General features: G+C 61.1%; 1 protein-coding gene across 2 annotated transcripts; it reads right to left on the bottom strand.

The window, feature by feature from the left end:
• Positions 1-1,142: 1,142 nt before the first annotated feature.
• Positions 1,143-10,828, bottom strand: BOK (BCL2 family apoptosis regulator BOK). 2 transcript variants are annotated; one of them, XM_049101446.1, is made up of 5 exons: positions 10,647-10,828; positions 9,686-9,937; positions 7,532-7,660; positions 3,650-3,813; positions 1,143-2,927 (listed from the first exon to the last, which is right to left on the bottom strand). In XM_049101446.1, exons 2-5 carry the CDS (start codon positions 9,906-9,908, stop codon positions 2,802-2,804), a joined length of 642 nt encoding a protein of 213 aa, XP_048957403.1. In that variant the 5' UTR covers positions 9,909-9,937; positions 10,647-10,828; the 3' UTR covers positions 1,143-2,801. The 2 variants fall into 2 exon arrangements, with proteins under 2 accessions (XP_048957403.1, XP_025319566.1); XM_025463781.3 differs by lacking the exon at positions 10,647-10,828 and adding an exon at positions 10,372-10,550.
• Positions 10,829-25,073: the final 14,245 nt, after the last annotated feature.

The raw sequence follows: 25,073 nt of genomic DNA, 5'->3' as shown, positions 1-25,073 counted from the left end.
CCACTAGGCCAGGGCGGCGGCCCTCCTGGGTGGGTGGCCCCCGCGTGCGGCCCGACCGGGAACGGCTCCACACCTACCGTGGCTGTGCCACCCGGCCGTGGCCCTTCCCTCACCGCGTAGCCTGGGAGCCCCTTCTGTGCTCAGACACAAGACACGATGCATCCGTGCCATTTCCAGCTCACATCTTGGGATCACAGAAGGTTTGACTTAAATTCTTTGATTTTAACTCTTCTGAGATGATAAGCCTTGGTTCTTCGCAAGACTAATGTCATTTGCTTTATCCTACAGATACCTGCAGTGTTTGCAGGATGATCAGACTGGGGTTAACAGCAGGACCACGCCTGAAGTTTGCAGTTTTTTCCTCTTTTTTTTGCACCTTTCCCAGCAAAGAGATAAGTCAAAATATAATGTAATGGGGGCAGCCCCCGTGGTGCAGCGGTTTAGCACCACCTTCAGCCCTGGGCATGACCCTGGGGTCCCAGGATCGAGTCACACGTCGGGCTCCCTGCATGGAGCCTGCTTCTCCCTCTGCCTGTTTCTGCCTCTCTCTGTCTCTCATGAATAAATAAAATCTAAAAAAAAGTTTAAAAAAATAGATTCTGTAGGCTTAAAGATTTCAATGTAAACTTAAAAATTGTAAAAATAAAAATATATATATATATAGTATAACGGGAATAATTCGTTTTCCCGGGTGCTCATCTCACCGACCTGACCTACATGCTCGTTTCTTTACTTAAACTCCCACAAATCAAGGGTTCTCGTGTTGGCTTTGCTTATGTGAAACCTCCCATGTGACTCCGTCAAAACTGTAAAATCAGGCCGACTTTGCTGGGCCGCGGGGGGGTGGGGGGCGCAGATGGTGCACTGGGCAGGTCCCCTCGTGCCGCACACCTGGCGCTTCCGGTCCCCGGCTGCTCAGATGATGTCACGATGACCCACCTGGCGTCCGGGGCTCTGCCGGCGGGGGCGGGGCAGGGGCCCGTCCTCACCGACCGGCCGCTGTGGTCAGCGCTGGGGCCTGCCAGCCTCCCGGGCGGGGAGACAGAACTGCCGCGTTGGGGTTTGCATTCCTCTTTTTTTCTTTTTCTCGTGGATTTTTGTAGCTGATGAGCTCTTTTGAATTAGGAACGTTAATCCTGATATTCTTAATGTTCAGTTACAGCTTTTTTATTGAGGTACAATGCACTGTTACGACATAAAGTTCACCATTTTCACCATCGTAAAGTGTGTAAGAGCTAGTGTACAGTCCAGTGGCTTTCGGTATGTTCACAGTGTTGTGCGACCGTCACCTGTGTCCCCCCCCAAACGCTGTCGCCCAGGAGACCCGTGACCCGCGAGGCTCAGCCAGGCCCAGCCTGGCGACCGCGCCTGTTCTGTCTCAAGTCAAAACATTTTCGAAAAATGTTGAATGTGATAAACATTTCGATCCAGTACGTGTTCTGTCTTTTATTGTGGCTGAACGATGAATCCTCCGCAGGAGTCCGGCCCACTCCCCGGCTACGGAGGACGGCCCCCACCGCGGGCGCGCCGCGGGGATCGCCCGGCCCGCGTCCGTGAGCGCAGTGACCGGCCGTCTGCCTGTACGTGTCAGCAGGCCGCCGCCGCGTCTGGCCGGGGCTCGCGTGGCCCAGCGCCCGGGCCCCCCTCACCTCCCCTTTCCAGGTTCTTCCTGGCTATTCTTTGCTTTTTTAAAAGAATCTCCTTCCATGAACTTTTATGATCAGTTTGTTTAGATCCAGAAAAACCCCACTGCGCTGAGTTTACAGGGAGGGCACTAAGTTTATAAACGGACTCAGGGAGAGTTGTCTTCGGGTTTCGGCTCCGGACCGTGGCGGTTCTGGCTTGTGCTCACGGCCCCGGGGCAGAAGGCGCCGAGTGTGTTGTCACCCAGGCTTGCACTCGTGCGGGTGGTGCACCGACCCATGTCGTCCCTGCTGGTGAGGGCACGGGGTGGCGGGGGGCCAGGAGCTGATGACAGCCTGGTGGTCGGGGTCCCTGCTGGGCTGTGAGGCTGGGTGCGAGGGCAGGACCCCGATGCGTCACCCGGGAAGGGGCACGGCCCCGCACCCGACCCACCACGCCCCCGGCCTGAGCAGGGCAGCCCAGGAAGGGAGTGGGAACTGCGGTCGGCACAGAACCTGCCTCCCGCCCTGCAGGCTCGAGCGTGACGTGCGTGTGGCCGTGAGGCAGCAGGCCCTGGGGGGACGCCGGGCCACGTCTGTGCTTGTGCTCGTCCTGGGGGATGGTGTGCCGTCCCGGCCCTGGCAGTGCCCAGGACAGGCCCAGGCAGCGGACATGACCCTAGCGGGACCCGCACACACCAACCTGGTTCGGGTGCGTGCGTTGCCGGCCTGTCCCTGCCACACAGGGACCCGCCGGGAGGGGACACGTTGCCCCGCCAGAGCGGATTAAGCAGCTGGTGTGTGGGCCCGCTGAGATCCCACAGCTCCTGCCGCCCGGGCCAGGCCAGCGTCCCCTTCTGCCCCGCGAGGCCCGAGCCCACTCCGCCCTGCCGTGGGCGCTTCCCGGAGGGGCCCCGGGCATGCGGGGGTGGGGAGGATGCCTGGTGTTCCCCACGCCCTGCCCTTTGGACCCGGGAGCAACCTTGACTTCTGGCTCCAGGAACGGGACAAGCGGTTCCGAAGGCCGGGGCCTGGGGACGTGGGCTCAGGGCAGGGCCTCCAGCCCCGAGGTGGGGCCCCGACGGCCGGCGCACTCCCAGGCCGGGCGAGGAGGCCGAGGCCGTGCGCGGGGCCCCGGGCTCGGGGGGCCTGGCTTCAGCCGGAGCGCACTCCGGCCGCTCATCTCTCTGGCAGCAGCACGAGGAAGGCGGCCTTCAGGAAGCGGCCGAAGCTGCAGAGCGCGGCCACCAGCCAGTGCGAGCGGAAGCCGGGCTCCGTGCTCACCACACACTTGAGGACGTCGGTCTGGAGGGGAGAGGGCGGGTTAGAGACGAGTGGGGGCCGCCGAGGCCTTAGGGGAGGTCCCCGTGGGGCAGCCCAACCCGGGAGGACAGGGAGGACGGGGAGCCCGAGGCGGCCGCGGGCCCGGCAGGAGAGAAGCCCGCTGTGCCCGTGTCCCCGCAGCCACCTGCTCCTGCCCCCGGGGCTGCAGACGCCCCCGCAGCCCCCGCCTGGGGAGCACCATGGCGCACTGCCCCCCAGAACGGGTGGGACCGGCTCCCCACAAGCCCGAGCAGCAGGCCCAGTTCTTTCTCCTGCTGGGAATGAAATCTGCCCTGCGCTCTGGACCTCGACCGCGGAGCCCACTGGCGTCCATAGCAGAGGCCGCGCGGCAGGCAGGAGGCAGCGGCGTCGGGTCTGTGCTGAGGACTGGCCGCAGCCCGGGTCCCGGGGGCAGCCCCGGCCCGAGCTCCAGCGCCCTCGGCCGCCACCCATAGGGGTGAGCTCTCCTGTGGGGGCTGCGCCCGAGGCCCGGCCGGGGTGGGCGGGCGGCTGCGGGCTCGGAGGCCGTGGTGGGGGCGCCCGGCGCGGGGCCTGGGCAGTGACGGGCGATCCCTCCCGGGCAGCTCCTGCCCCGCGGGGCCTGGGCTCGGGGGAGCGGAGGGCAGGTCGGCAGGGAGCCGGGCAGTGTGAGCAGCCGAGCCCCAGCACCCCCCCGCAGCAGCGCACCCCCCGGCACCCCTCACCCATCCTCCGCGCCTCCGCAGCCAGGGCGCCAGGGTCTTGCGCACGAACTCCCCGAGGCAGTCGACGAGCGCGTGGACCAGGGCGGGCTGGGCCTGCCGCACACAGTCCACCGCCAGCCCTGCGGCCACGGAGTACAGCGACACCACCTTGCCCCATGTGATGCCTGCGGGGAGACAGACGGACGCTGGTCAGCGGGGCCACAGCAAGGGCCTGGGGCCTGGCCACCTCCCCCTGCGCCCACTCCGCCTCCCCTCGGCCCCCCTGCCCCCCACCCCCGGTGGTTCTCAGCGGCGATCTCCAAGCCCCCGACACACAGCCGCGCGCCCGGCCAGCCCTGCCCTGCCCGGCGGCCACTGGAGGACGCGAGGGGACAGCGAGAACCCTCAGCAGGAAGGGGGCTGAGGCCGGGGCTGCGGGGACCCATAGGACGCCGCACGCACGCACAGGAGGGGCCCCACAGAGCGCCCGCCCCTGGCCCGGCCCTTCTCCTCGAGCCCAGACCCGGGTGCAGCCCCTGGGGGGAGGGTGCGGGCGCGGGGACCCATCACACGCCAGCGAGAACAGAAACCGTCCAGAAGTGTGCAGGGGGTGTCCGCGCACCCAGGGGAGAGGATGCAGGGGCAGCACCGCAGGAAGGGATGGGACACCTGCCACCGCGCGGGGAGCACGGAGCCTGGGCCACGGTGCTCAACAGGCCACGTGGGCGCATGGGCCCAGAACAGGAACCCAGGGTGACACGGGGGGCAGGGGTCGCGGGGGCTGGGTGAGGGGGTGTCCTTCCAGGGTGAGGAGACCGGGGTCGGTGGCCCAGGGGCCGCTGAACGGCGCGTTTCACGGTGCTTCACCGCGATGAAAGTTTCATCCCAATAAAAGAAAGACTGTAGAAGCCCCGGACCGCGTCCCTCCTGCGCCGGCCACTTCCCGACTCTTCCAAAATAAACCCAAGTTCTGGGGCACCCGCTGGCTCCGCCGGGGCGGCCCGTGACCCTCTCCACGCGCCACGCTGGGGCCGCAGCCTCCTTAGAGAGTGAAACCCCACCGGAGCCCCGGGCGCCTCGGGCCTGTCCACCACCTGGGTCCCCGAGCCCTCCAGGTGCCGTCCTGGTGGCCTGTCCCGGCCCCGCGCCAGGGGGCAGGTGAGCCCCAGGGGGCCGGGGCCCCGCGCTCTGCTCGCGTTGGGCAGGCGGCGGGTGGTTCGGCCTCCGTGGCCGCCCGGGGGGCGCTGCCCGCGGCTGCGCCGTCCTTGTGCGGGGTCACCCCGGTGGCTGAGGCTCGACGGCATCCCAGGCGGCGCCTGGCCAGACGCTCGTCCTCCCCGGAGAACCGTCTCTTCTGATCCTTTGCTCATTTTTGGTATTGGTTTCTGAGACTTGTTTATCTTTTGTATTTTCTGATCTTTCTGCGGTAAAATATTTTGCTCTTGTAATAAAAAACAAAACAAAAAAGCCTCCTGCCAGCTTCCACTCAGGGAGGGGAAAATCCCTTCGTCCCCGAAGGGGGCTGAGCAGCCACAGGGTCACAGCTGCCACGAGCGGCACCGGCGGCGTCTCCCCCACGGGCACGGCCACTCGGAGATGCCCCCAGACCCGGCCCGCGGCCCCCAAGACGCCCCGTCACCGCCAGAGCCGGACTCAGGCCCGGCCTGCACCTCGGGGTGGGGAGCTGCCAGGAGGACGAGCGCGGGGCACCGCGTGGGGGTCGCCGTGTGCTCGGCCACCCGGGGGCCGCGGGGACGGGACCAAGGTCGGCAGATGCCACGTGGCTGGGCCGACGTGGGGCGGACGCGGGGCGCGGGGAGGCCTGGCAGCCGGGGGGGGGGGGGGGGGGGGAGTGGCTGGAGGCACTGCGCACGGAGGGGACGTTCTCTCCCGCCTGGATGAAGACCCCGACTTTAACCGAAGCCCCCAAGTGGACAGAGCAGCAGCAGCCTGTGCCCGCCCTGCCCTAGCCCTCCCCTATCTTCCCCTCCCCTTCCCCCTGCCCAGGCCCTCCCCCATTCCCTCCCCCATCTGTCCCCTCCGCCCTCCCCCTGCGCCCTCCCCCTCCCCCACCATCCCCCCCCCCCCCCAGCGCCTCTCTGAACCTCTCAGGCCTGTACCGCCCTGAGCAAGGCCAGGCAGCTGGGGGGTGCTGCATCGGTCCCCTCGGTGTGGGGTCCTGTCCCGTGCCCCGCCCGTCCCACCCCCCCAGGGGGCCTCCCCCGCCCAGCAGGCCGCCGCGTTCTCACAGATAAGCCTTCCTTTTAAAGGCAGACCTCAGCTCCGGAGACAGACACAGGGCGGCCACCCACGCGCCAGCAGCGGCGGGGACAACGAGCCCCGGAGGCCTGAGGGTGGTCCTGGCCCACATGCCCTGCACCCCACCTGCTGCCCCCTCCCCTAGGCGCCGTCCCAGGTCACCCTCGCAGGGTCGCCTGGGACCCGGGTCACCACCCAGGACACGCTGGAGGAAACCGGGCCCCCCCACTGCCCACCAGGCACCCCCGTCACGGGGTCCTAGCCTTGCTGGCCTCTGCTAGGAGGTCAGTGCTGACCTGGCCGCGGCCTGGAGACGGCCGGAGGCTACAGCTGGCAGCCCCATGTCCCTGGCCGTCCCGTGTCCCCAGCACACTGGCCACAGCTGAGGGAAGCCGGTCCCGTCAAGCGCGGCTCTGACCCTGCTTGTCCTCCCACCCAGGGGTCAGTGGAGCTTCCATGGGAAGGTGCTGGAGGTCAACACGGGCCCCCCCCGGGGGCTGGGGTCTGCCTCCGATGGGCTGAGGCAGCTCCTCTAGTCCATCTCCTCTCCCGGGGGGGTCTGGGGGGGCCTCCGGCAGACTACAGGCTCCCTGCAGGGGTGGGGACTGTGGCTCCCACCCGGCCCGCACCCTCACGCCCTGCCCTGCTGCTGCCCTGGTCTCCTAGGGACAAGGACACCAAGGCCCAAGTCGGGCTGGCCGGCCACAGGCCCAGAGCTGCCTCCCGGAGGAGGGGGTGTGAGGCCTCCCTGCCCCCCCGGGGCCCTTCCAGGAAGCCCCAGCAGGAGGCTGGCCCGACGCCCATCGGGAACACTCCAGCTCTGCGGCCCTCAAGCTCTCCACCCCTGAGGGCTGGGACTGGCCGTCCCCTCATCACAGGGTCCCCTGGCTCAGAGCAGCGCCGAGAGGCACGATCACGGGCGGGGGGCGGGGCCAGCACCTGTTATACACGGGGATACAGGACGTGCGTGTGCCAGGATGGGACACGAGGCCGCGGGTGGGGCGGTACGGTCTGTGGACCACAGAGAGGGGACAAGGAGTGGAACACGGGGACAGGACAAGGTTCAGGGGGATGAGTCAGCCTGGGGGCGGGTGTACACACGGGAGGAGCAGGAGCAGACGTCACCTGCTCCGAGGACACAGACGGGCCACCAGGGGGTTCCCAGGTGAGTGTGGGCCAGCCAGGGGGACAGGTGAGGCAGTCCTCCCCGGACGCTCCCCAGCAAGCCACTGCACCCGGGCTCCTGCCCTCAACGTCCTGCCCTGACGCGAGGTCCCCCCGAGATGAGCCTCTGACCCAACAGAATGGGGCCGAGCAAGTGACGCTGTAACGTCTGAGGTGACATCACAAGAGCCTAGCGGTGGCCACCCAGGCTGGGACACTGCTGCCCGGGACCTGCTGCCAGGTTCCCCCGGGGCCAGGACGTGCGGGACCCACTCAGGACAGCCTGGCCCCGCAGCCACCAGGCAGCAGCACCAATGGGCTACGTGGCACGTGCAGCCCAGCTCCGCCCAGTCCCCGCGCAAGAGGCTGGCCGGGTCCCCCCAGTCCGCAGAACCCGGGGTGCCGCACGTCACGGTCCGAGTCAGCCCAGGCTGCTCTGTGCTGGTGGCTCTGGGGCCGGAGGCGCAGGGCCAGGCCTACCTCCAGAGAAGATCTGAGATGCCACCGCCAGGAAGGCGTCAGTCACCACGCTCTCGGACTGCAGGGAGATGTTCAGCTGGCGCGCCACGTTGCGGTAGACGCTGGGCCGGATCAGCTCCAGCTCATCCCCTGGGCAGGCGCACGGTGGGGTCAGGGAGGCCCGGGCCTGCGTGACCCCAGCCCCGCCCCCCCGCCCCAGGCCTGGGGCCACCCACTGCTCAGGGCCCCGGCAGCACCCGGCACCGACTGGCCTGACCCCTGACCCCTGACCCCGCTCAGCCTGTTGGATGCCCACCCCTGCTTGACCCCACCGTGGCCCGGGGACAAGAGCGAGTGGGCACAGCGGGCACCCCCGACCTGCCCCGCGGCCCGCCCCCCCCCCAATAAGCCAGCCCCCCGCCCCCACCCAGAGCCAAGCCAGCCGGGCCGGTGGGGCGGGATCCCTGGGACAAGCCGGGCCGTGCCTGACGGTGACTCACAGCCGCTGAGCGCTCGGGGCAGGCGGGCGGGGCAGCAGCCAGGGCCACGCGGGCAGGGGCCGTGCCAGCGCCCCCACGCAGGTGGGGCTGCCTTGGGGGGCGTCCTTGCTGGGCGCGGGCACCGCTGCGACCCAGGAGTGAAGGCCTCGCCCGGGGCCCCAGGCGCCGCCCAGACCCGGGCTCCCCGAGCCGCGTGGGCGTGTGTCGCGGCCCTGCCCGCTGCCCACTCGCCAAGGAATTCCACGCGCCCGGGCGCCGCCGCTGGTGCAGCCAAGCAAACGGAAGCGCCGTGGACCGGCGGGGCCGATGAGGGCGTCTGTGCCATCACGGGCCGGGCCGCATGCCACGCAGGCAGCCCGGGGTGGATGCGGAGCAGACCGGCCAGGCCGCGGGCGCAGGGGGGCATGGGAATTCCCAGGGCGGCTGTTCCCACGCAGACCTCGGGCCCGGGTGCCGGGGCACGCTGGGGGCACGGGGGCTCACGTGGAGGGCCAAGAGCAGAGTGCAGCAGGTGGGCATGTGCAGGAGGACTTGGGGGCCCGGGGGTCCCCCTCCTTGGCCACTGGCAGGGCTGAGTGCCAGCGACCGCAGAGCCAGGGCCGCCCCTGCTCCCCACGACCAGGCCCTAGGTGTCGGGGTGCCCGAGCAGGGCTCTCCAGACAAGTTTCAACAACAGGGACTCTGGCCTGGAGCAGAGGCAGCGCCGGCTGCTGCTCGCAGACTAGGACGCCGGGCGGCTGGGCCGGGGCAGGACGTCCCGCTGGTCCCCGGGCGCCAGCGGCTCTTGGGACGCCATCCTCTCCAGGGCCCAGAAGGTCCCCCAGCATCACGCCCACAGCCCAGCCGAGCACACGGCCGTCGGTGGCCGACCTCAGGGGAGTCCAGGCCCTCCGACCCCCGGGGGTCCCCAGGCCCACCGGCCATCCGCACCTAGGAGCCTCTCCCCTCCCGAGGCCCTGGGGGTGAGCACCCCTCCCGGCGGGCTTCTGACGGCCCCCCCTGCCCTCCACCCCCTCCTGGGCAGCTGGGTCTACGCAGCCCTGCTCTCAGGGTCCACGCGAAACAGGAACACAGTCAGCCTGAGAGGCAGGGTGTCCCCCTTCACGGAGCCCCCCTCCAACCCTGCCCACACGCCATCGGGGCTCGTGTTTGCTCCCCACTGCCCACTCTGAACAACCTCAGCCCTGGGCCGGCGGGGGGTCACCTACTCTGCGGGGCTGGCCCCACCCCTCTGAGGTCCAGACCCCCCAGAACGTGATAATGGTTACTGTGCTACGCGTGACCTCACTGCAACCAAGTACCCCCAGGCGTCCACACAGGCCAGCTGGGGTTCCGGCTGCCGCGACCGACCCTCGGCGAGCCCGTTTCCAACGCTAGCAGCCTCCAAGCAAGAAGCAGGCAGCGGGATTTCAGGCAGGAGACAGACTTTCCAAAACAAACATGGGGACACGTGGTCCCACAAAGGGTTCCTGTGCCCAGCTCAGTACAAGGGTCACTCGGGAGTCTAGCCTTCCGCCTGGAATCTGGGCCCCGCAGGCATCGCGGGGGCTGGGCCCGCGGGCAGGGGCCTGGGGGCAGGGAGGGGCGGGGGGTGCCCTGCAGGCTGACCCCAGCCCCGGCCCTCGCCCTCGCCCTCGCCCTCGCCCTCTCCCTCTCGGGGCCTCCCCGCACTCACCCAGGCGCAGCAGCACCGCGCACACCTCGGCCAGGCGGCCCCCGGGGGCGGGAGCGGCGCGCTCGGGCGCGGTCCAGGCCAGGCCGGCGCGCAGCAGCCGCGCGTGCACGAACTCCCGGCCCAGCGCCTTGGCCTGGGCCACCAGCTCCTTGTCGCTGGGCGAGCGGTCAAAGGCGTCCATGATCTCCGCGGCGAGGACCGAGGAGCGCCGCAGCACCTCCATGGCGGGGACGCGGGCCAGGGGCGCGGCACCTGCGGGCGGACAGGCTCAGCGGCCCGGCCCGGCTGGCGCTGGGGAGCCCGCCCCGGCAGGAGGGCGCCCCGGGGCGCGGGGAGGGGGCGCGGGGAGGGGGGAGCAGGGCGCGCGGGGAGGGGGCCCTGGGGCGCGGGGAGGCGCGCGGGGAGGGGGGCGCAGGGCGCGCGGGGAGGGCGCGGGGCGCGGGGAGGGCGCGGGGGGAGAGGGACGCAGGGCGCGCGGGGAGAGGGGCGCAGGGCGCGCGGGGAGGAGGCCCCGGGGCGCGGGGAGGGCGCGGGGGGAGAGGGACGCAGGGCGCGCGGGGAGAGGGGCGCAGGGCGCGCGGGGAGGAGGCCCCGGGGCGCGGGGAGGGCGCGGGGCGGGGGGCGCAGGGCGCGGGGAGGGGGGCGCGGGGAGGGAGGAGCAGGGCGCGGGGCGGAAGGACCCTTGCCTTGGGGACCCCGGATCTTTAAAAATATGGTGTCACATCCGTTCGGGTCCCGAGTTAAATCGCAAAGCTCCCCGCGGCCGGGATCGGAGGGACCGCGGGGAGAGGGCGCGGGCTCTGGGGCCGCGTGCCCGCGCTCGAAGACGAGTGCGCGGCGGCGGAGGCGCGGGCGGGGGCCGGGCGAGGCCGGGGCCGGGGCCGGGGCCGGGGCCGGGGCCGGGGGCGGCCGGCCTTGCGCCCCAGGACGGGCCCGGTTCCCGCGCGGCGGCCCTGCTCACCTCTGCCGCGGCATGTCGCGGGCGCGGGGCCGGGAGGGGCGCTGGCCTCGGGTGTCCGGCCCGAGCGATGAGGACGCGCCCGCCCGTCGCCAGCCCGTGCGCCCGGGGCCCCGCGGAGTGCGCCGGCCTGTGCGCCCTGGGGCGGCGGCGAGGGGCGCGGGGCGCGGGGCGCGGGCTCCGCGGGCGGGAGGCGAGGCTTGGGGCTTCGCCTTCTAAGGAAAAGGCAGCCCCCGGGGCGGAGCCGCGGCCGAGCTTCCCGCCGCCTCCCCGCCCCGCTTAAGGAGGCCCGAGCGAGTTCCCGGCGCAGCTCCGGAGGCCACCGGCCGCCGCCGTCCCCGCGACCCCGGGCGTTGCCGCCTGGCGCCGGCCCGCAGCTCGCTGCGCTCATTGTTTCCTAGAGGTTCTTTACATAGTGTGGATGCGCGCCCGGGCCTGCCGCGGGCCTCCGAGGGGGGCCCCGACCCGGTCCTCCTGCAGGCGCTGCACAGAGCTCCTTGCAGTGGGGGGCGATCCTGAGTAAAGTCCAATTTATTTGTCGTTTCTCTTATGATTAGTGATTTTTCAGTAGGATAGTCTCCGTTTTCTTTTAGAAGCTTAAATGTTGGGGATCCCTGGGGGGCTCAGCGGTTGAGCATCTGCCTTCAGCCCAGGGCGTGATCCGAGGTCCTGGGATCGAGTCCCGCATCGGGCTCCCCGCAGGGAGCTGCTTCTCCTTCTGCCTGGGTCTCTGCCTCTGTGTGTGTGTTTCTCTCTCATGAATAAATAAATAAAAATCTTTTAAAAAAATAAAAGCTTAAATGTTTTCCCACTGACATTTAAATCTATGATGGGTCACCGTTCTTCTGAATAGTATCTAAGGCTCTCTCTCTCTCTCTGTAAAATATGTATTTTAATATGAATATCCAGTTGACCCCACATCATTTATTGTAAAAGACCATCATTTCCCCCCTCCAACCGGGAAAGAGCCTCCATCATAAAAAGTAACTGTATATGTGACCTGCTCTGGACTCTTCCATCTCAGTGGCCAATCCCTCTTTCCATGAACCAGCACACGGTTAACCAGCTGCTCTGATTCACATTCATGCAGGTTCTTCCCATGGGCACATAGAATGTTAATCAAAATAGGGGCGCCTGGGGGCGCCTGGGTGGCTCAGTCCCTTAAGCATCTGCCTCGGGCTCCAGTCATGAGGCCACAGTCCTGGGATCCACCTGCATGCGGCCCCCTGCTCCTGGCTCAGCCCACAGTCTGCTTCTCTCTCTCCATCTCCTCCTCCCCCGCTTCTCATGCTCACGCTCAAATAAATAAATAAATCTTGGGGTTTTTTTAAATATTTATTTATTTATTTATTCAGAGAGGCAGAGACACAGGCAGAGGGAGAAGCAGGCTCCATGCAGGAACCCCAATGCAGGACTCGATCCCAGGTCCCCAGGATCACACCCCGGGCTGCAGGTGGCGCTAAACTGCTGCACCACCAGGGCTGCCCTAAATAAATAAATCTTAAAGGTGGGGCAACTGGCTGGTTCCACTGATAGAGCATCTGACCCTTGATCTCAGGCGTGAGTATGAGCCCCATGTTGGGGCTTTTTTTTTTTTTAACTTAACAATAAAATCTTTTTAAAAATGTTATTCAGGGCAGCCCCAGTGGCTCAGCAGTTTAGCACCGCCTTTGGCCCAGGGTGTGATCCTGGAGACCTGGGATCGAGTCCCACATTGGGCTCCCTGCACAGAGCCTGCTTCTCCCTCTGCCTGTGTCTCTGCTTCTCTCTCTCTGTGTCTCTCATGAATAAATAAAATCTTTTTAAAAATGTTATTCAGGGGATCCCTGGGTGGCTCGGCGGTTTAGCGCCTGCCTTTGGCCCAGGGTGCAGTCCTGGAGTCCTGGGATCGAGCCCCACGTTGGGCTTGCTGCATGGAGCCTGCTGCTCCCTCTGCCTGTGTCTCTGCCTCTCTCTCTAGGTCTATCATGAATAAATAAATAAAAATATTTTTTTAAATGTTATTCATTTTTTAAAAGATTTTATTCATTTAGGAGAGAGAGAAAGCAAGAAAGCACAAGCAGGGGGGAGGGGCAAAGGGAGAGAGAGAAGCAGGCTTCTCTCCCCGCCCCCCACCATTGATCAGGAAGCCCCATGTGGGGCTCAATACCAGGACTTCTGAGCTCACAACCTGAGCTGAAGGCAGACACTCAACTGACTAAGCCATCCAGGCACCCCCCCAAAAAATGTTATTCAAAATAGACCATATCCTGAGCCATAAAATCTCAACAAATTTCAAAGGATGAAATCATACAAGTGTGTCTTCTCTGAATTAATTAAAGTTTAATGTCAAAAAAACTATTAGAAAGCCTCCAAGTGCTTGGAATTTAAACATCACACTTCTAAATACTTAAGAGTCCAATAGTAAACCACAAGGGAAATTGTAAAATATTTTGCAGTGAACAATAGTGAAAATATGACATCAAACACTGTGGGATGCAGAGAAAGCTATGCTTAGAGGGAACTTTATAGCTTTAGAAGAAAGGCTGATGATTAATGTTCTATGTTCCAATTCAAGCACTAGAAAAAGAACAAATTTAACCCAACAGTGAAAGGAAATAATGAAAACAAGAGCAAAAATTACAGAAAATCAACAAAGCCAAAAGTTGGTTCTTTGAATAGATTAAGAGGATTCATCAACTCCTGGAAACATCGATTAAGAAAAAGAAAACGGGGGATCCCTGGGTGGCTCAGCGGTTTGGTGCCTACCTTTGGCCCAGGGCGCAATCCTGGAGTCCCGGAATCGAGTCCCACGTCGGACTCCCAGCATGGAGCCTGCTTCTCCCTCCTCCTGTGTCTCTGCCTCTCTCTCTCTCTCTCTCTCTCTGTCTCTTTCTCTCTCTATGTATATCATAAATAAATAAATAAATAAATCATTCAAAAAAAAAAGAAAAAGAAAACGTATCAGGAATAAAAAAGAGGACATCAACAGATACTACAAACATTAAAAGGGTAATAAGGGGCATCTGACTGGCTCAGTCGGTGCAGCATGGGACTCTTGATCTTGGGGTTTGAGCCCCACACTGGGCATAGAGATTACTTAAAAATTAATGGGATCCCTGGGTGGCGCAGCGGTTTAGCGCCTGTCTTTGGCCCAGGGCACGATCCTGGAGACTTGGGATCGAATCCCACATCGGGCTCCCGGTGCATGGAGCCTGCTTCTCCCTCTGCCTGTGTCTCTGCCTCTCTCTCTCTCTCTCTCTCTCTCTCTCTGTGACTATCATAAATAAATAAATAAATAATTTTAAAAAATTAAAATTCAAAGGGGCACCTGGGTGTCTCAGTTAAGCATCTGACTCTTGATCTCAGCCCAGGTCTTGATCTCAGATCTGTGAGTTCAAGCTCTGCATTGGACTCCATGCTGGGTGTGGAGGCTACATAAAATCAATTAGTTAATTAATTAAAAATTTCAAAGAGGATAATGAGAGTATAATATGAACAACTATGACAGTAAATGTGAAATTTAAATGAAACATAATTTACCAAAATTGACATTAGAAGAAATAGAATATCTGGGTAGTCCTATACCAATTAAGTAAAATTAATCCATAATTTAAAATCTTCCCACATGTGCTCGCTTCGGCAGCACATATACTAAAATCTTCCCACGGCGTGCGCACCCCACAGCCGTGTGCTGCGGGCCCGGCTCTGGGCCGGCGGCTCCTTCCGGGTCTGCGGCTCCTCCCGGGCGGCAGCTGCCCTGGAGCTGGCAGGGCGCGCTGCCGGCCGGGTTTCCTTAGGAGGCACGTGCAGAGCAAAGGCAGTCCTGGCTGCAGAGGCGGAAAGCATTACTTCTTGAAAGCGTATTTGCAAAGATTTTATTTTGAAAATCAAAATACGCAAGAGTGGGCAGTATGATGACCCCTCCATACCATGGTTAGTACACCATTAGGATTTCTTGGTTTTGAATCAATATTGTGCCTTTTAATAATCAAAAAATGCCCCTTTAAGGGACGCCCGGGGGCTCAGCAGTGGAGCGTCTGCCTTGGGCTCAGGTCATGACCCCAGGATCCTGGGATGGAGTCCCACGTCGGGCTCCCTGCAGGGAGCCTGCTTCTCCTTCTGCCTGTGTCTCTGCCTCTCTCTCTCTGTGTCTCTCATGAATAAATAAATAAAATCTTAAAAAAAAAAAAAGGAAGATCACCAACCATACACAACAAACGTGCCCAGAGACTAAGAAGGGAGCAGATGTTCACCACTTTATTTTGCGAGGCCAACAAAGCACTGGAGGCCAAACCTACCAAGAACATGAATAGAATCTAGGAAAGCTGTTCAACCTCTGGCTGCCTTGGCTTCTCCGTCCGTAGATACAGAAAAGAGCAATACCTGCCTTCTACGGTTGAGGAGAGGACTGAACCGGTGAATCCATGTGAAAATGTGCTTGTCACCTAGTGGGGCTCAGGAACTGATAGCTGTTTAGGCAGAAAAGCTTCTAGGCCTGCAAAGTGTGAGTGTGCGTGTGAACGTACTCTTCAGCTCAGGAGCCAGAGCATCAGGACAGAGTCTGCCTCTGGCACGTCTTTCTTTCTTAGATTTTATTTATTTATTTATTTATTTATTTATTTATTTATTTATTTACTTACTTACTTACCTACTTACTTACTTATTTACTTATTTTAGAGAGAAGGTAGGGGGAGGAGCAGAGGGAAAGGGACAAGCGGACTCTGCAGCAAGCCTGCCCTGGCGCTCACCCGCAGGGCTCAAGCCCACCACCAGAGATCATGACCTGAGCCAAAATGACAAGTTGGATGCTGGGACGCCTGGGTGGCTCGGCCTTTGAACCTTTGAGCACCTGCCTTCCGCTCAGGGAGTGACCCCGGGGTCCCAGCATCGAGTCCCACGTCGGGCTCCCTGCATGGAGCCTGCTTCTCCCTCTGCCTGTGTGTGTGTCTCTCTGTCTCTCTCTCGATCTCGTTCTCTCTCTCGCTCTCTCTCTGTCTCATAAATAAATAAAATCTTAAAAAAACAATAGCAGTCAATGCTTAGTGAACGGAGGCTCCCAGGCGCCCCGCCTCTGGCTCTGCTGCAGAGCACTCAGCTTGGGCTTCTCTGTACTTTACAGACGGAAGTAAGGGACTTGCCCAAGGCCTTGCTGTAGAACCAGGCACACACTGTGTACTTTGGAGCCTGACCCTGGGGTCCCTGTACTTCTGGCAAAGAAATTAAAAAAAAAAAACCAAAAAACAAAAAACAAAAAAACGATGTTTGCGGACAGGAGACGGGGCAGGGCGGGGCGGGGTGGGGGGGCTCCCTCCTGCTGCCTTCCCAGCATGTGGCCTCAGGCGACATCCTGCCCCACTCAGCCTCCTACACACAGCGGGACCCCGTCCGGCTGCCGCCTCTCCTGGGCCGTGTGGGTGGGTGCAGAGCGGCTCTGGCCTGGCTCCAGGCCCGAAGCCAGGGGACTTCTCCCAGGACAGGTCAGACCAAAGCCACGTCTGAGAATGTTCAAAACCAACGAGGGCACAGGAGCTGGAAATGCCCACGTGTTTACCAGGAGAGGAGGTTATGCCAATCATGAGTGGTTCGAGCGCAGACCCGCATCCCGACCTTAGAAAGGCTGCGTCACGCTGGAAATAGCTGAGGTCTTCCAGTCCCTCGAGGCACGGAGGAAGCTGGCCTGTCCCTGGGGTGGGCCTGATGCTGCACAGAGACGCTGCTGAGCTCCTCTGTGCGCGGGCCGGGGGCGTGGTGCCCGTGGGCCAGAGACCCAGGACCCAGGGGTGGGGTGGGTCTCCCCGCCCTCCTTGTTCTCCTTTCAAAATGCCTCCTAACAGAACATGAAAGACTCCTAACTGTGGGAAACGAACTAGGGGTGGTGGAAGGGGAGGATGGCGGGGGGTGGGGGTGAATGGGTGACGGGCACTGAGGGGGGCACTTGACAGGATGAGCACTGGGTGTTATTCTGTATGTTGACAAATTGAACACCAATAAAAATAAATTTATTTAAAAATGCGTCCTAAGAGCTACTTCTGCCCCTTTGCTGCTGCCCCCCCATGCAGGCCAGCACCCCTCCTCCGGGTGGCCTCTCGGCTCCGCGCTGCGCGGGGGGACACCGTCCCTTTCCAGAACCAGCCGATTGCATTGCTGCCCAGCTCCCCAGCACCTGGCTTCACCCTCCTCAACCTCCCCGCTTCCTGTGCCCCCTCCTGCCTCGTTCTCAAGGCTCCGCCACCCAGTCCTTGCAGATCATCAATGCGCCCCACACACGTGAGTCTCAGGGCCACTGTGCCTTCCTCCCTGTCACCCTCGCAGCTGTGCTCACGCATCGTTCCGCGAGAGATTTCCCTCTCCTGCCTCCCGCCTCGCCCCCGGCCCCTGTGAAAGTCTTTTGCACGCCCACATCCTCTGTGCAACCCGGGGCCCAACCGGCGTGGCCAAGGCTAGAGTGGGCCCGGAGTCCCCAAGAGTGTGACAGAGCCTGCCACTCACACAGCAGGTCTGTCCTCGGGACAGTCCACGCTGCCACTGAGGCACACACCACGATCTAGCCTCACTTTGTGTGGGTTCCCCTGCACAGCTCACGCTTCCTCCCCGGGGCCTCAGGGCCCCCCCCCCCGGCCCCGCTCCTGCCTTGCCCAGGTGCTCCGCTGCTCCTCCTGGACCCCGGGCACTGGGCCCAGACTGGGGCTGCTGGGACGGTGGCCCTCTCCCTTTCGGTGTGTTCGCTGGGTCATCCGTTTTTAGGGGTTCATGTCCAACCCCACGGCCTTCTAGCCCCTCTTCTCGTGAGGTCCAGGACAGGCCCCTGGCCTGGGGTCCTTGCCGTGGTGATGGGGTGCCCCCGAGCTTCTCTGACAGGAGAGGAATTTATGTGCTGACCATCTGGAAGGCGGGCAGGAGCCTCCAGGAAAGACAGAGGAGGGGAAGGAGCCCCCCAGACCCCGGCCTCTCTGGGGGTCCTGCACAGGGCCCACCTCACCCTGTGAGGCTGCCGGGAACTGGAGCAGAAAGGACACAGGATCCCGACCAGAAATCCATGGCACCCTTGAACCCTGGAGCCATGTGAAGAGTCTGGAAGCAGAAGCTGTCAAGTGGACAAGTGGGCATCAACCTGCGAGGCCTCGGCGTGGCCCGGGCACCGTCCCCAGGAGGGCCCTGGGAGGCGGGTGCGCGGTCGGCCATGGGCACCCCCAGCGCCCCGGGAGCACGGTGGGCAGGTGGGTGCACGACCATGAGGGGCTGGGCAACCCTCACTGGCGGCCGAGGCCCCGCTGCAGCTGGCCGGTCCTGCAGCGCTCAGGGTGGCACCTGGGGCTCGGCTCACAGGGGCGGCCCGAAGCCCGGGGCTGAGGTCTGGGGGCACTGGGGGCCCCTCCCAGCCTGCGGCCTAAACACGCGGGGGCTCCACTCCGCCTTCTGCTGTGGCATTTAGGATCCATTTTTGTGGATGTTAGGAAGAAAGATGGTGATTTTCTTTTTTTCTTCTCTAAACTGGGTTGCCAGTTTGTCCAGCACAGTCTGGTGCTTTTCCAGGACTTTTAAACTCCACGCTGAGTCCAAGTCCATAAGGCCTCCACGCAGGCCTGCCTGGGGTCCTCCTCCTTCAGGGGGGCGGCCAGGATGGGCCCGGGGGCGTACCTGTCCCCAAGAGCCGGTGTCGTATGGAAGTGATGCATCTGCCACACCGTACGCCTAAACCTAATATTACACCGTGTGTTAACTAAAATTTAAATTGCTTTTTAAAGATTTTATTTATTTATTCATGAGAGACACAGAGAGAGGCAGAGACACAGGCAGAGCAAGAAGCAGGCTCCCTGTGGGGAGCCCGATGTGGGACTCGATCCCAGGACCCCGGGGTTATGCCCCGAGCTGAAGGGCCCCCGAGGCATTCCCCCTAACTAGAACTTAAATTTAAATAAAACCGAAACATTAAAAAAATTAATTAGGCCTTTTTAATTTTGTAAATTTTCTTTATAGATTTTATTTTTATTTTATTTTATTTTATTTTATTTTATTTTATTTTATTTTTTTCTTTATAGATTTTAGCATAGAAGTCTTCCAGATCTTTGGTTAGTTTACCCTTCACATTTTTATGTTTAAGGTAAAAAATGCTGTTTTTTTCTCTATGTGGAGTTTTTCTTTTCATATTTTGATGAATATTTATGGATGCAGAATTGACTTTTTTTTTTACACCAAGTGAAGTGGATAGCACACTTACGAACTCAATAATTAACTTACTAAATAAACAGTCTGTAAATTCTGCTGGACCTTTTATGGGCATAATGATGCCATCCACCGGGACTGGCAATCTTCTTTCCCCCTTTCCAACACTCTATTCATTGGCGCACTCCTCTTCCTCTGTGGCTTTCTTGCACTGAGTAGGATCCCCTTGTAATGCTCAGCAGAAGTGGTGGTTTGGGGCCGTGTTTCTTATCCCTCATCTCTTTTCATCTTAAGATGAAAGCAATTTCTTTTCCCCTGCGTGTGTGATGACTTACAATGTTTAGCTTTTCCGATGTTAACATCAACTTACATTCCCATAATAAAAATAACTTATTCGAAGCTCCTGGGTGGCTCGTCAGATAAGCATCTGCTCAGGTCATGATCCCAGGGTCCTGCTCCTGTTCTCTCTCTCTCTCTCAAATAAATAAATAAATAAATAAATAAATAAATAAATAAATAAATAAATAAAGTCTTTAAAAAATTTTATTCACAACATATTAAATAAAATTGGATCCAATTGCAACAAAAAATTCCTCCTATTTCTAATTATATTTCTAATTCTGCGACGCTTGGCGCAGTGCATTCCACATTTTGGGGGCATTGATTGTGCACTTTAATTATGTACGTCCGTGGGCAGCCCGGGTGGCTCAGTGGTTTAATGCCACCTTCAGCCCAGGGTATGATCCTGGAGACCTGGGATCGAGACCCACATCGGGCTCCCTGCATGGAGCCTGCTTCTCCCTCTGCCTGTGTCTCTGCCTCTCTCTCTCTGTGTATCTCTTGTGAATAAATAGATTAAATCTTAAAAAAAAAAAAGCACTTCCGTGATTTAAAGAGTTGAGCAGCCCTACGAGGTCAGATGAAGGGCAGCCGCCCGGGGCCTCCCCAGAAGCACCATCTCGGTCCTGGGTGAGCCCGGCGGGGGGCTGCCATGCAGGCTGAGACCCCGCACCCGCCTCCCGGCTGCTCGGCCCTCCTGCTCCAGTGTCCTGGCCCTTCCTTCCCCTGGACCGCTCCCTCCTGCCTCCATCCCCGATCCGGTCACAGCCCCGACCGTGGCCCATCCGCCCAGGGGGTTCACCCCCGATGGGGCCTAGGCTGCCTCCACCCTCCGAGTGCCGAGTGCTAGGTCGGCAGACACCGTGCGGCCCGTCACCATCACGGGTCACTGTCCCAGCTGTGTCAGCGGCTGTCCTCCCCTGGAGGCCTCCCTCTCGTCATCTTGTCTCTGTGCGTGGGGCTCACCCTGAGTGCAGGTGGTGCCAATGGCCTGGGGTCTGTGCCAGCTTCCGGGGTGCCTCCCCCTCCCCCCACTGGTCCATACTGGTATTTGGCTCTGGTTTCTGGGAGAGTTCCTTACTTTTTTTTTTTTACTTATTTTTTAAAAATTTTTATTTATTCATGAGAGACACAGACAGAGAGAGAGAGAGAGAGGCAGAGACACAGGCAGAGGGAGAAGCAGGCTCCATGCTGGGAGCCTGACGTGGGACTCAATCCCAGGACCCGGGGTCACACCCTGGGCCGACGGCAGGCGCTCCACCGCTGAGCCCCCGGGCGCCCCAAATACGCGTTGTTTTAAGCCGTTCAGTGTGCGGCACCTTGTTTGGGCAGCCACGGGAAAGGCGTGAGCTCGGCACCCTTGGGTGCCGAGCTCACCTGTGTGTAGGCTCCGTCAGAGGCTGCTCGGGGAGTGCGGGGCCAGTTGGGGAGCTGACCTCCCCCCACCCCAGGGGGGATCATAGTCGAAGACTAACAGCTCGGCATCGTCAGAGGCCGGAAAGTATTGAAAACAAGTACAAGGATTTGCACGAGAGATTCATAATCCGGCTCCCAGGCCACGCTGCGGAACGTTCCGTACATTTCTCTCCGGCCTCAGGGGAGGACAGGGAAGGAGAGAGGCGCAGAGGGTGGAGTGGGGGCGGTCGCGAGAGCAGAGTGTAGACATTCTCCTGCGCTCCCTCTCCCCGAGTCGGGGCGCGTGTCACCCGCCGCAGCTGGACGACTCTGCCTCTGCCCAGGTTCCCGGGCTTCCGGGGCTACGAACTGCTACTACCGCTGGGTGTGTGCGGTGCTTGCGCTTGTACCTCTAGTGAGCAAAATCGCACCCACTGTCCTTAGCGCTCACGCCTGGAAGCGGTTGCTGGCTCAGCAGCGGGGGTGGGGGGGCATGGGGGACACCGCTGTCCCCACGGAACCCCACTACCAGGGCCCGGACACAAAACAGGGCCAGGGCTCTGAGCTCGTCAGTGCGCACCGGGCAGAGCGGGCGTTTGGTCTGGAGCCCGATGCCGCCTCGTCTCTGTCCGGGGGGCCGCCGGGAAGCCGCTCGGGGGGCGGAGGCCGGGCCCCTTGGGAAGCTCCTGAAGGCGCCAGCCTCACCAAACTGGGGTTGAGTGTTTCCCCAACTTACATTCAGTCTTAGAAGGTGGAGACGTAGCGTCTGTGGGGCCACAGAGGACCTGACCCAGGCCTGGCCTCGAGGGCACCTCCAGGGGATCCCCCCGAGGCTGCAGGGGTGGGGGGCGGCCGGGACCCCCGCAGCCCAGGTGGGACGGGAGCGGGCGCCAGCTGCCCCAGCTGTGCTCCGGGCAGGACGGGGACCTGGGCTCCGGGGTCCTTCTCCTGCCGCGCACTGTTTCTTTCTCCTACCTTCTCAGCACCTCCTGAGGCCCGAGGCCCACCTTCCTCCTGCCTATGTTGTTTTGAAGCAACCCTCGTTGTTCTGAGGTTTCAAAGTCATGGCAGCAGCCACAGGCCAGCTGTTTTTCTGAGTACAGAGTGAGACCTGGTCACTGAAGTACACTTGGAAGACCAGAAAAGCAAATAAAAATAAAATTGAAGATCCACGTCGCCGTGTATGGTCCCCAAAGTCCTCTCAGGTCAAAACACTCTGCACACGCGTACAAAATTGGGATGTGGTTCTACAACCTGGTCTTTCACTCACTGGCAAGCCTCCCTCCCTTCAGGGAAGGCCTGTGCCGGTCCCCGCCTGCCCCCCCCCCCCCGCAGACAGCTGCCTGGGGAAGTCCCGTCCTCCTCAGTTGCTGGCCTGGCTTGGGAGCGGGCTGCCTCAGCTCGAGCTGGACCCTGAGGCCTCCCTGGGGTTGCACACAGGCTCCCTCTGCTCAGGAGACAGGCCTGGCGCCCCACTGAGCCTCCCAGTCCTGGGGACCCCCGGGGACAATTAGAGCGCAGCTGGGGTTTTAGTCACAACCCGCAGAGGGCCCCGGTCTCCCCAGGATGGAGGAGACGCTGAGGCCCAGGAGGGCCGTGCCTGTCCTGCACAAAGCTAGAGTGGAGAGCGGGATCGAAGGTCAGGGACCTTAGGCAGAGACCCCGGGGAGCCCAGGGGGGGTGAGCGGGGTGCTCACCTCCCAGGTCCGTCCCACACCTGAGCCCAGCGGCCTCGAGACCTCCTCGCGCAGGATTCCCTCCCTGCGGTCTCTCAGTTGCCCGGACGTCCCAGGGCGCCCCTTGAGGCCCTGTGACACCTGCTGTCTGAGGGCTGCCTCCACCCACGGTCACCGGTGGTCAGTATCGTCCTGAGCTGCCAGCGCCCTCCCCTCCTCCATTCTCTTCAATGCTGGGTTTCAGGGTCCAGGCTGATGGGCACCCACCGTGTGACAAGGGGGCCCCTAGGGGCAGGTTCGGCCACCTGCACCCCTCCCTCCGGTGCAGCCTGTGTCCCAGGGAGGGGGAGCAGCGCTGTCCCCTGCTGTCCGCCCTCAGTGGCCGCCGCACGCTCATATCCCTGCCTGGTTTAAGGTCTGACAGGCCTGGGGACACCCCCTGGGACCTGCTCCAGGGGGCAAGGTGGATCCAAACACTGCTCACCCCCAGGGAGGCGGTTCCAGCTCCCCTCCCGGCCCCGGCCCCACAGCCCCCCGAGCTCCCGTGGCCCCCCGAGCTCCTGTGGCCCCCCAAGCTCCCGTGGCCCCCCGAGATGAGTCGGCCTGCGGAGCCCGCGGCTCAGGGCAGAGGCTTCCGGCTCACCTCCCCCAGCCCCGGGGCCCTGACGGAGGGGGCCCCCAAATTCTGGCCCCGCACCTGCCCCCCTGGGCCAGTGGGGTGGGCCGAGGCCCCGGAGGGCACATCGGGGCCTGGAAGTGCCCGAGAGCGTGTGCCCGAGGCGCTCGCGTCCCCATCTTTCTGTGAGGCTGACTCTCCAGTTCTCCGGGATGAACACCCGGGATTGGGGGGCCGGGCCATAGGCCGGGCGCACGGGCCACGGAAGCGGCCAGGTGTCTGGCGCCGTGTCCGGCGCGGCTGCAGCATTTTCAGACCGTGGCGACCTGTGAGGCTTCCAGGTTCTGCACCCTTGCCCCGAGGGAACAGCCTTTCTCCGCCGCCCAGGGCCACGGGGTGTCGGGGACGCAGGACTCGGCGCTAGAACTGCAGCTCCCGGGAGAGCTGGGGTGCTGGCCACCGTCGCGACTCTTTATTTCAGCCATTGTCACATGCAGGTAGGTAGTACCTCGCTGTGGTTTTATTTATTTATTTAAATATTTAAATATTTAATTTATTCATTCATAGAGACACAGAGAGAGAGGGGCAGAGACACGGGCAGAGGGAGAAGCAGGCTCCGTGCAGGGAGCCGGACGCGGGACTCGATCCCGGGACCCCAGGACCACGCCCTGGGGTGAAGGCGGCGCTAAACCGCTGAGCCACGCGGCTGCCCACTCACTGTGGTTTTAATTTGCATTTCCCAGAGAGTTCCCTGACGGCCAGCACCTGTTCATGGGCTGTCTGGCATTGATTTATCCTCCTCAGCGAAGCGTCTATTCAAGTCTGGTCTCATTTTGTTTCTTTAATTGGGTTGTTTTCTGTTAAGTTTGGCGAGCTCTAGACACACACATGTATATATAGTTGGATGTGTGATCCGCGGTATTTTTTTCTCCCAGGCTGGTAGCATGTCTTTTCATTTTCTTAGCAATGTCTTTCTGAAAGCAAAATTTAAAAATTTGTTGAAGTCCACTTTATCACTGCTTTTTTGGATTTGTGGTAAAATGCATGTAACAGGGTTGCCTGGGCGGCTCAGTCAGTCAAGCGTCTGCCTTCGGTTCAGGATGTGATCCCTGGGGCCTGGGATCGAGCCCTATAGGGCTCCCTGCTCTGCGGGGAGCCTGCTTGTCCCTCTCCCTCTGCTGCTCCCCCTGCTTCTCTCTCTCAAAAATAAATATTTTCAAAAAAATATTTTATTTATTCATAAGACAGAGAGAGAGGCAGAGACACAGGCAGAGGGAGAAGCAGGCTCCATGCAGGGAGCCCGACAGGGGACTTGATCCCAGACTCTGGGATCAGGCCCTGAGTCAAAGGCAGACACTAAACCGTTGAGCCACCCAGACATCCCACAAATAAACAAAATCTCTTTTTTAAAATAAATAAAATCTTTAAAAAATACACATAACATAAAATATGGAGTGTACAGTTCAGTGACATTAAGTAAATATGATGTTTTACGATCATCACTACTTTTCTTTTATCACCCCAAACAGAAACTCTGTCTCAATAACTAATAATTCCTCATTCCCTTCCCCAACCCGTGGAAACCTCTATTCTTTCTGTGTTTTGAATTGGCCTGTTTTGGATGCCTCATACATGTGCAACCATATAGCATTTGCCTCTTTGTGAATGGTGTATGTCCCCTGGCATGATTTTTTTAAAAGATTTATTGGGATCCCTGGGTGGCGCAGCGGTTTGGCGCCTGCCTTTGGCCCAGGGCGCGATCCTGGAGACCCGGGATCGAATCCCACGTCGGGCTCCCGGTGCATGGAGCCTGCTTCTCCCTCTGCCTGTGTCTCTGCCTCTCTCTCTCACTGTGTGCCTATCATAAATAAATAATAAAAAACAATTAAAAAAAAAGATTTATTCATTTACGAGAGAGAGAGAGAGAGAGAGAGAGAGAGAGAGAGAGAGAGAATGGGGGGAGGAGAGGAGGGAGAGAATCCCCGACCATGAGATCATTACTGGAGCTGAAACCAAGAGTCAGATGCTTAATGGGTGGAGCCACCCAGGTGCCCCAGGCATAGTGGGATTAAAAAAAAATTATTCACTTAAAACTTAGAGAAAAAAAGATGTATTTATTTGAGGGAGAGGGAGGGAGGGAGAGCGTGAGCTCTGCACAGGCGTTGCGGGAGGGGCAGAGTCTCCATCCAGCAGGCTCCCTGCTGAGCGCGGCTCCATCCCGCTGACACCAAGGCCTGAGCTGGGGCCAACAGTCGGTCG

This window comes from Canis lupus, chromosome 25 (genome assembly GCF_003254725.2).
Source record: "Canis lupus dingo isolate Sandy chromosome 25, ASM325472v2, whole genome shotgun sequence".
Lineage (NCBI taxonomy): Eukaryota > Metazoa > Chordata > Mammalia > Carnivora > Canidae > Canis > Canis lupus.
This window is presented reverse-complemented; position numbering and strand designations above follow the sequence as displayed.

Excerpts from the sequence above, each read along its gene's own strand:
- BOK (XM_049101446.1), bottom strand. The coding sequence starts at position 9,908 with ATGGAGGTGCTGCGGCGCTCCTCGGTCCTCGCCGCGGAGATCATGGAC. Across the intron at positions 7,661-9,685 it reads CGCGGTGCTGCTGCGCCTGG|GGGATGAGCTGGAGCTGATC; the intron begins GTGAGTGCGGGG and ends GCGCCTGCCCAG. Across the intron at positions 3,814-7,531 it reads ATCTCAGATCTTCTCTGGAG|GCATCACATGGGGCAAGGTG; the intron begins GTAGGCCTGGCC and ends GTCTCCCCGCAG.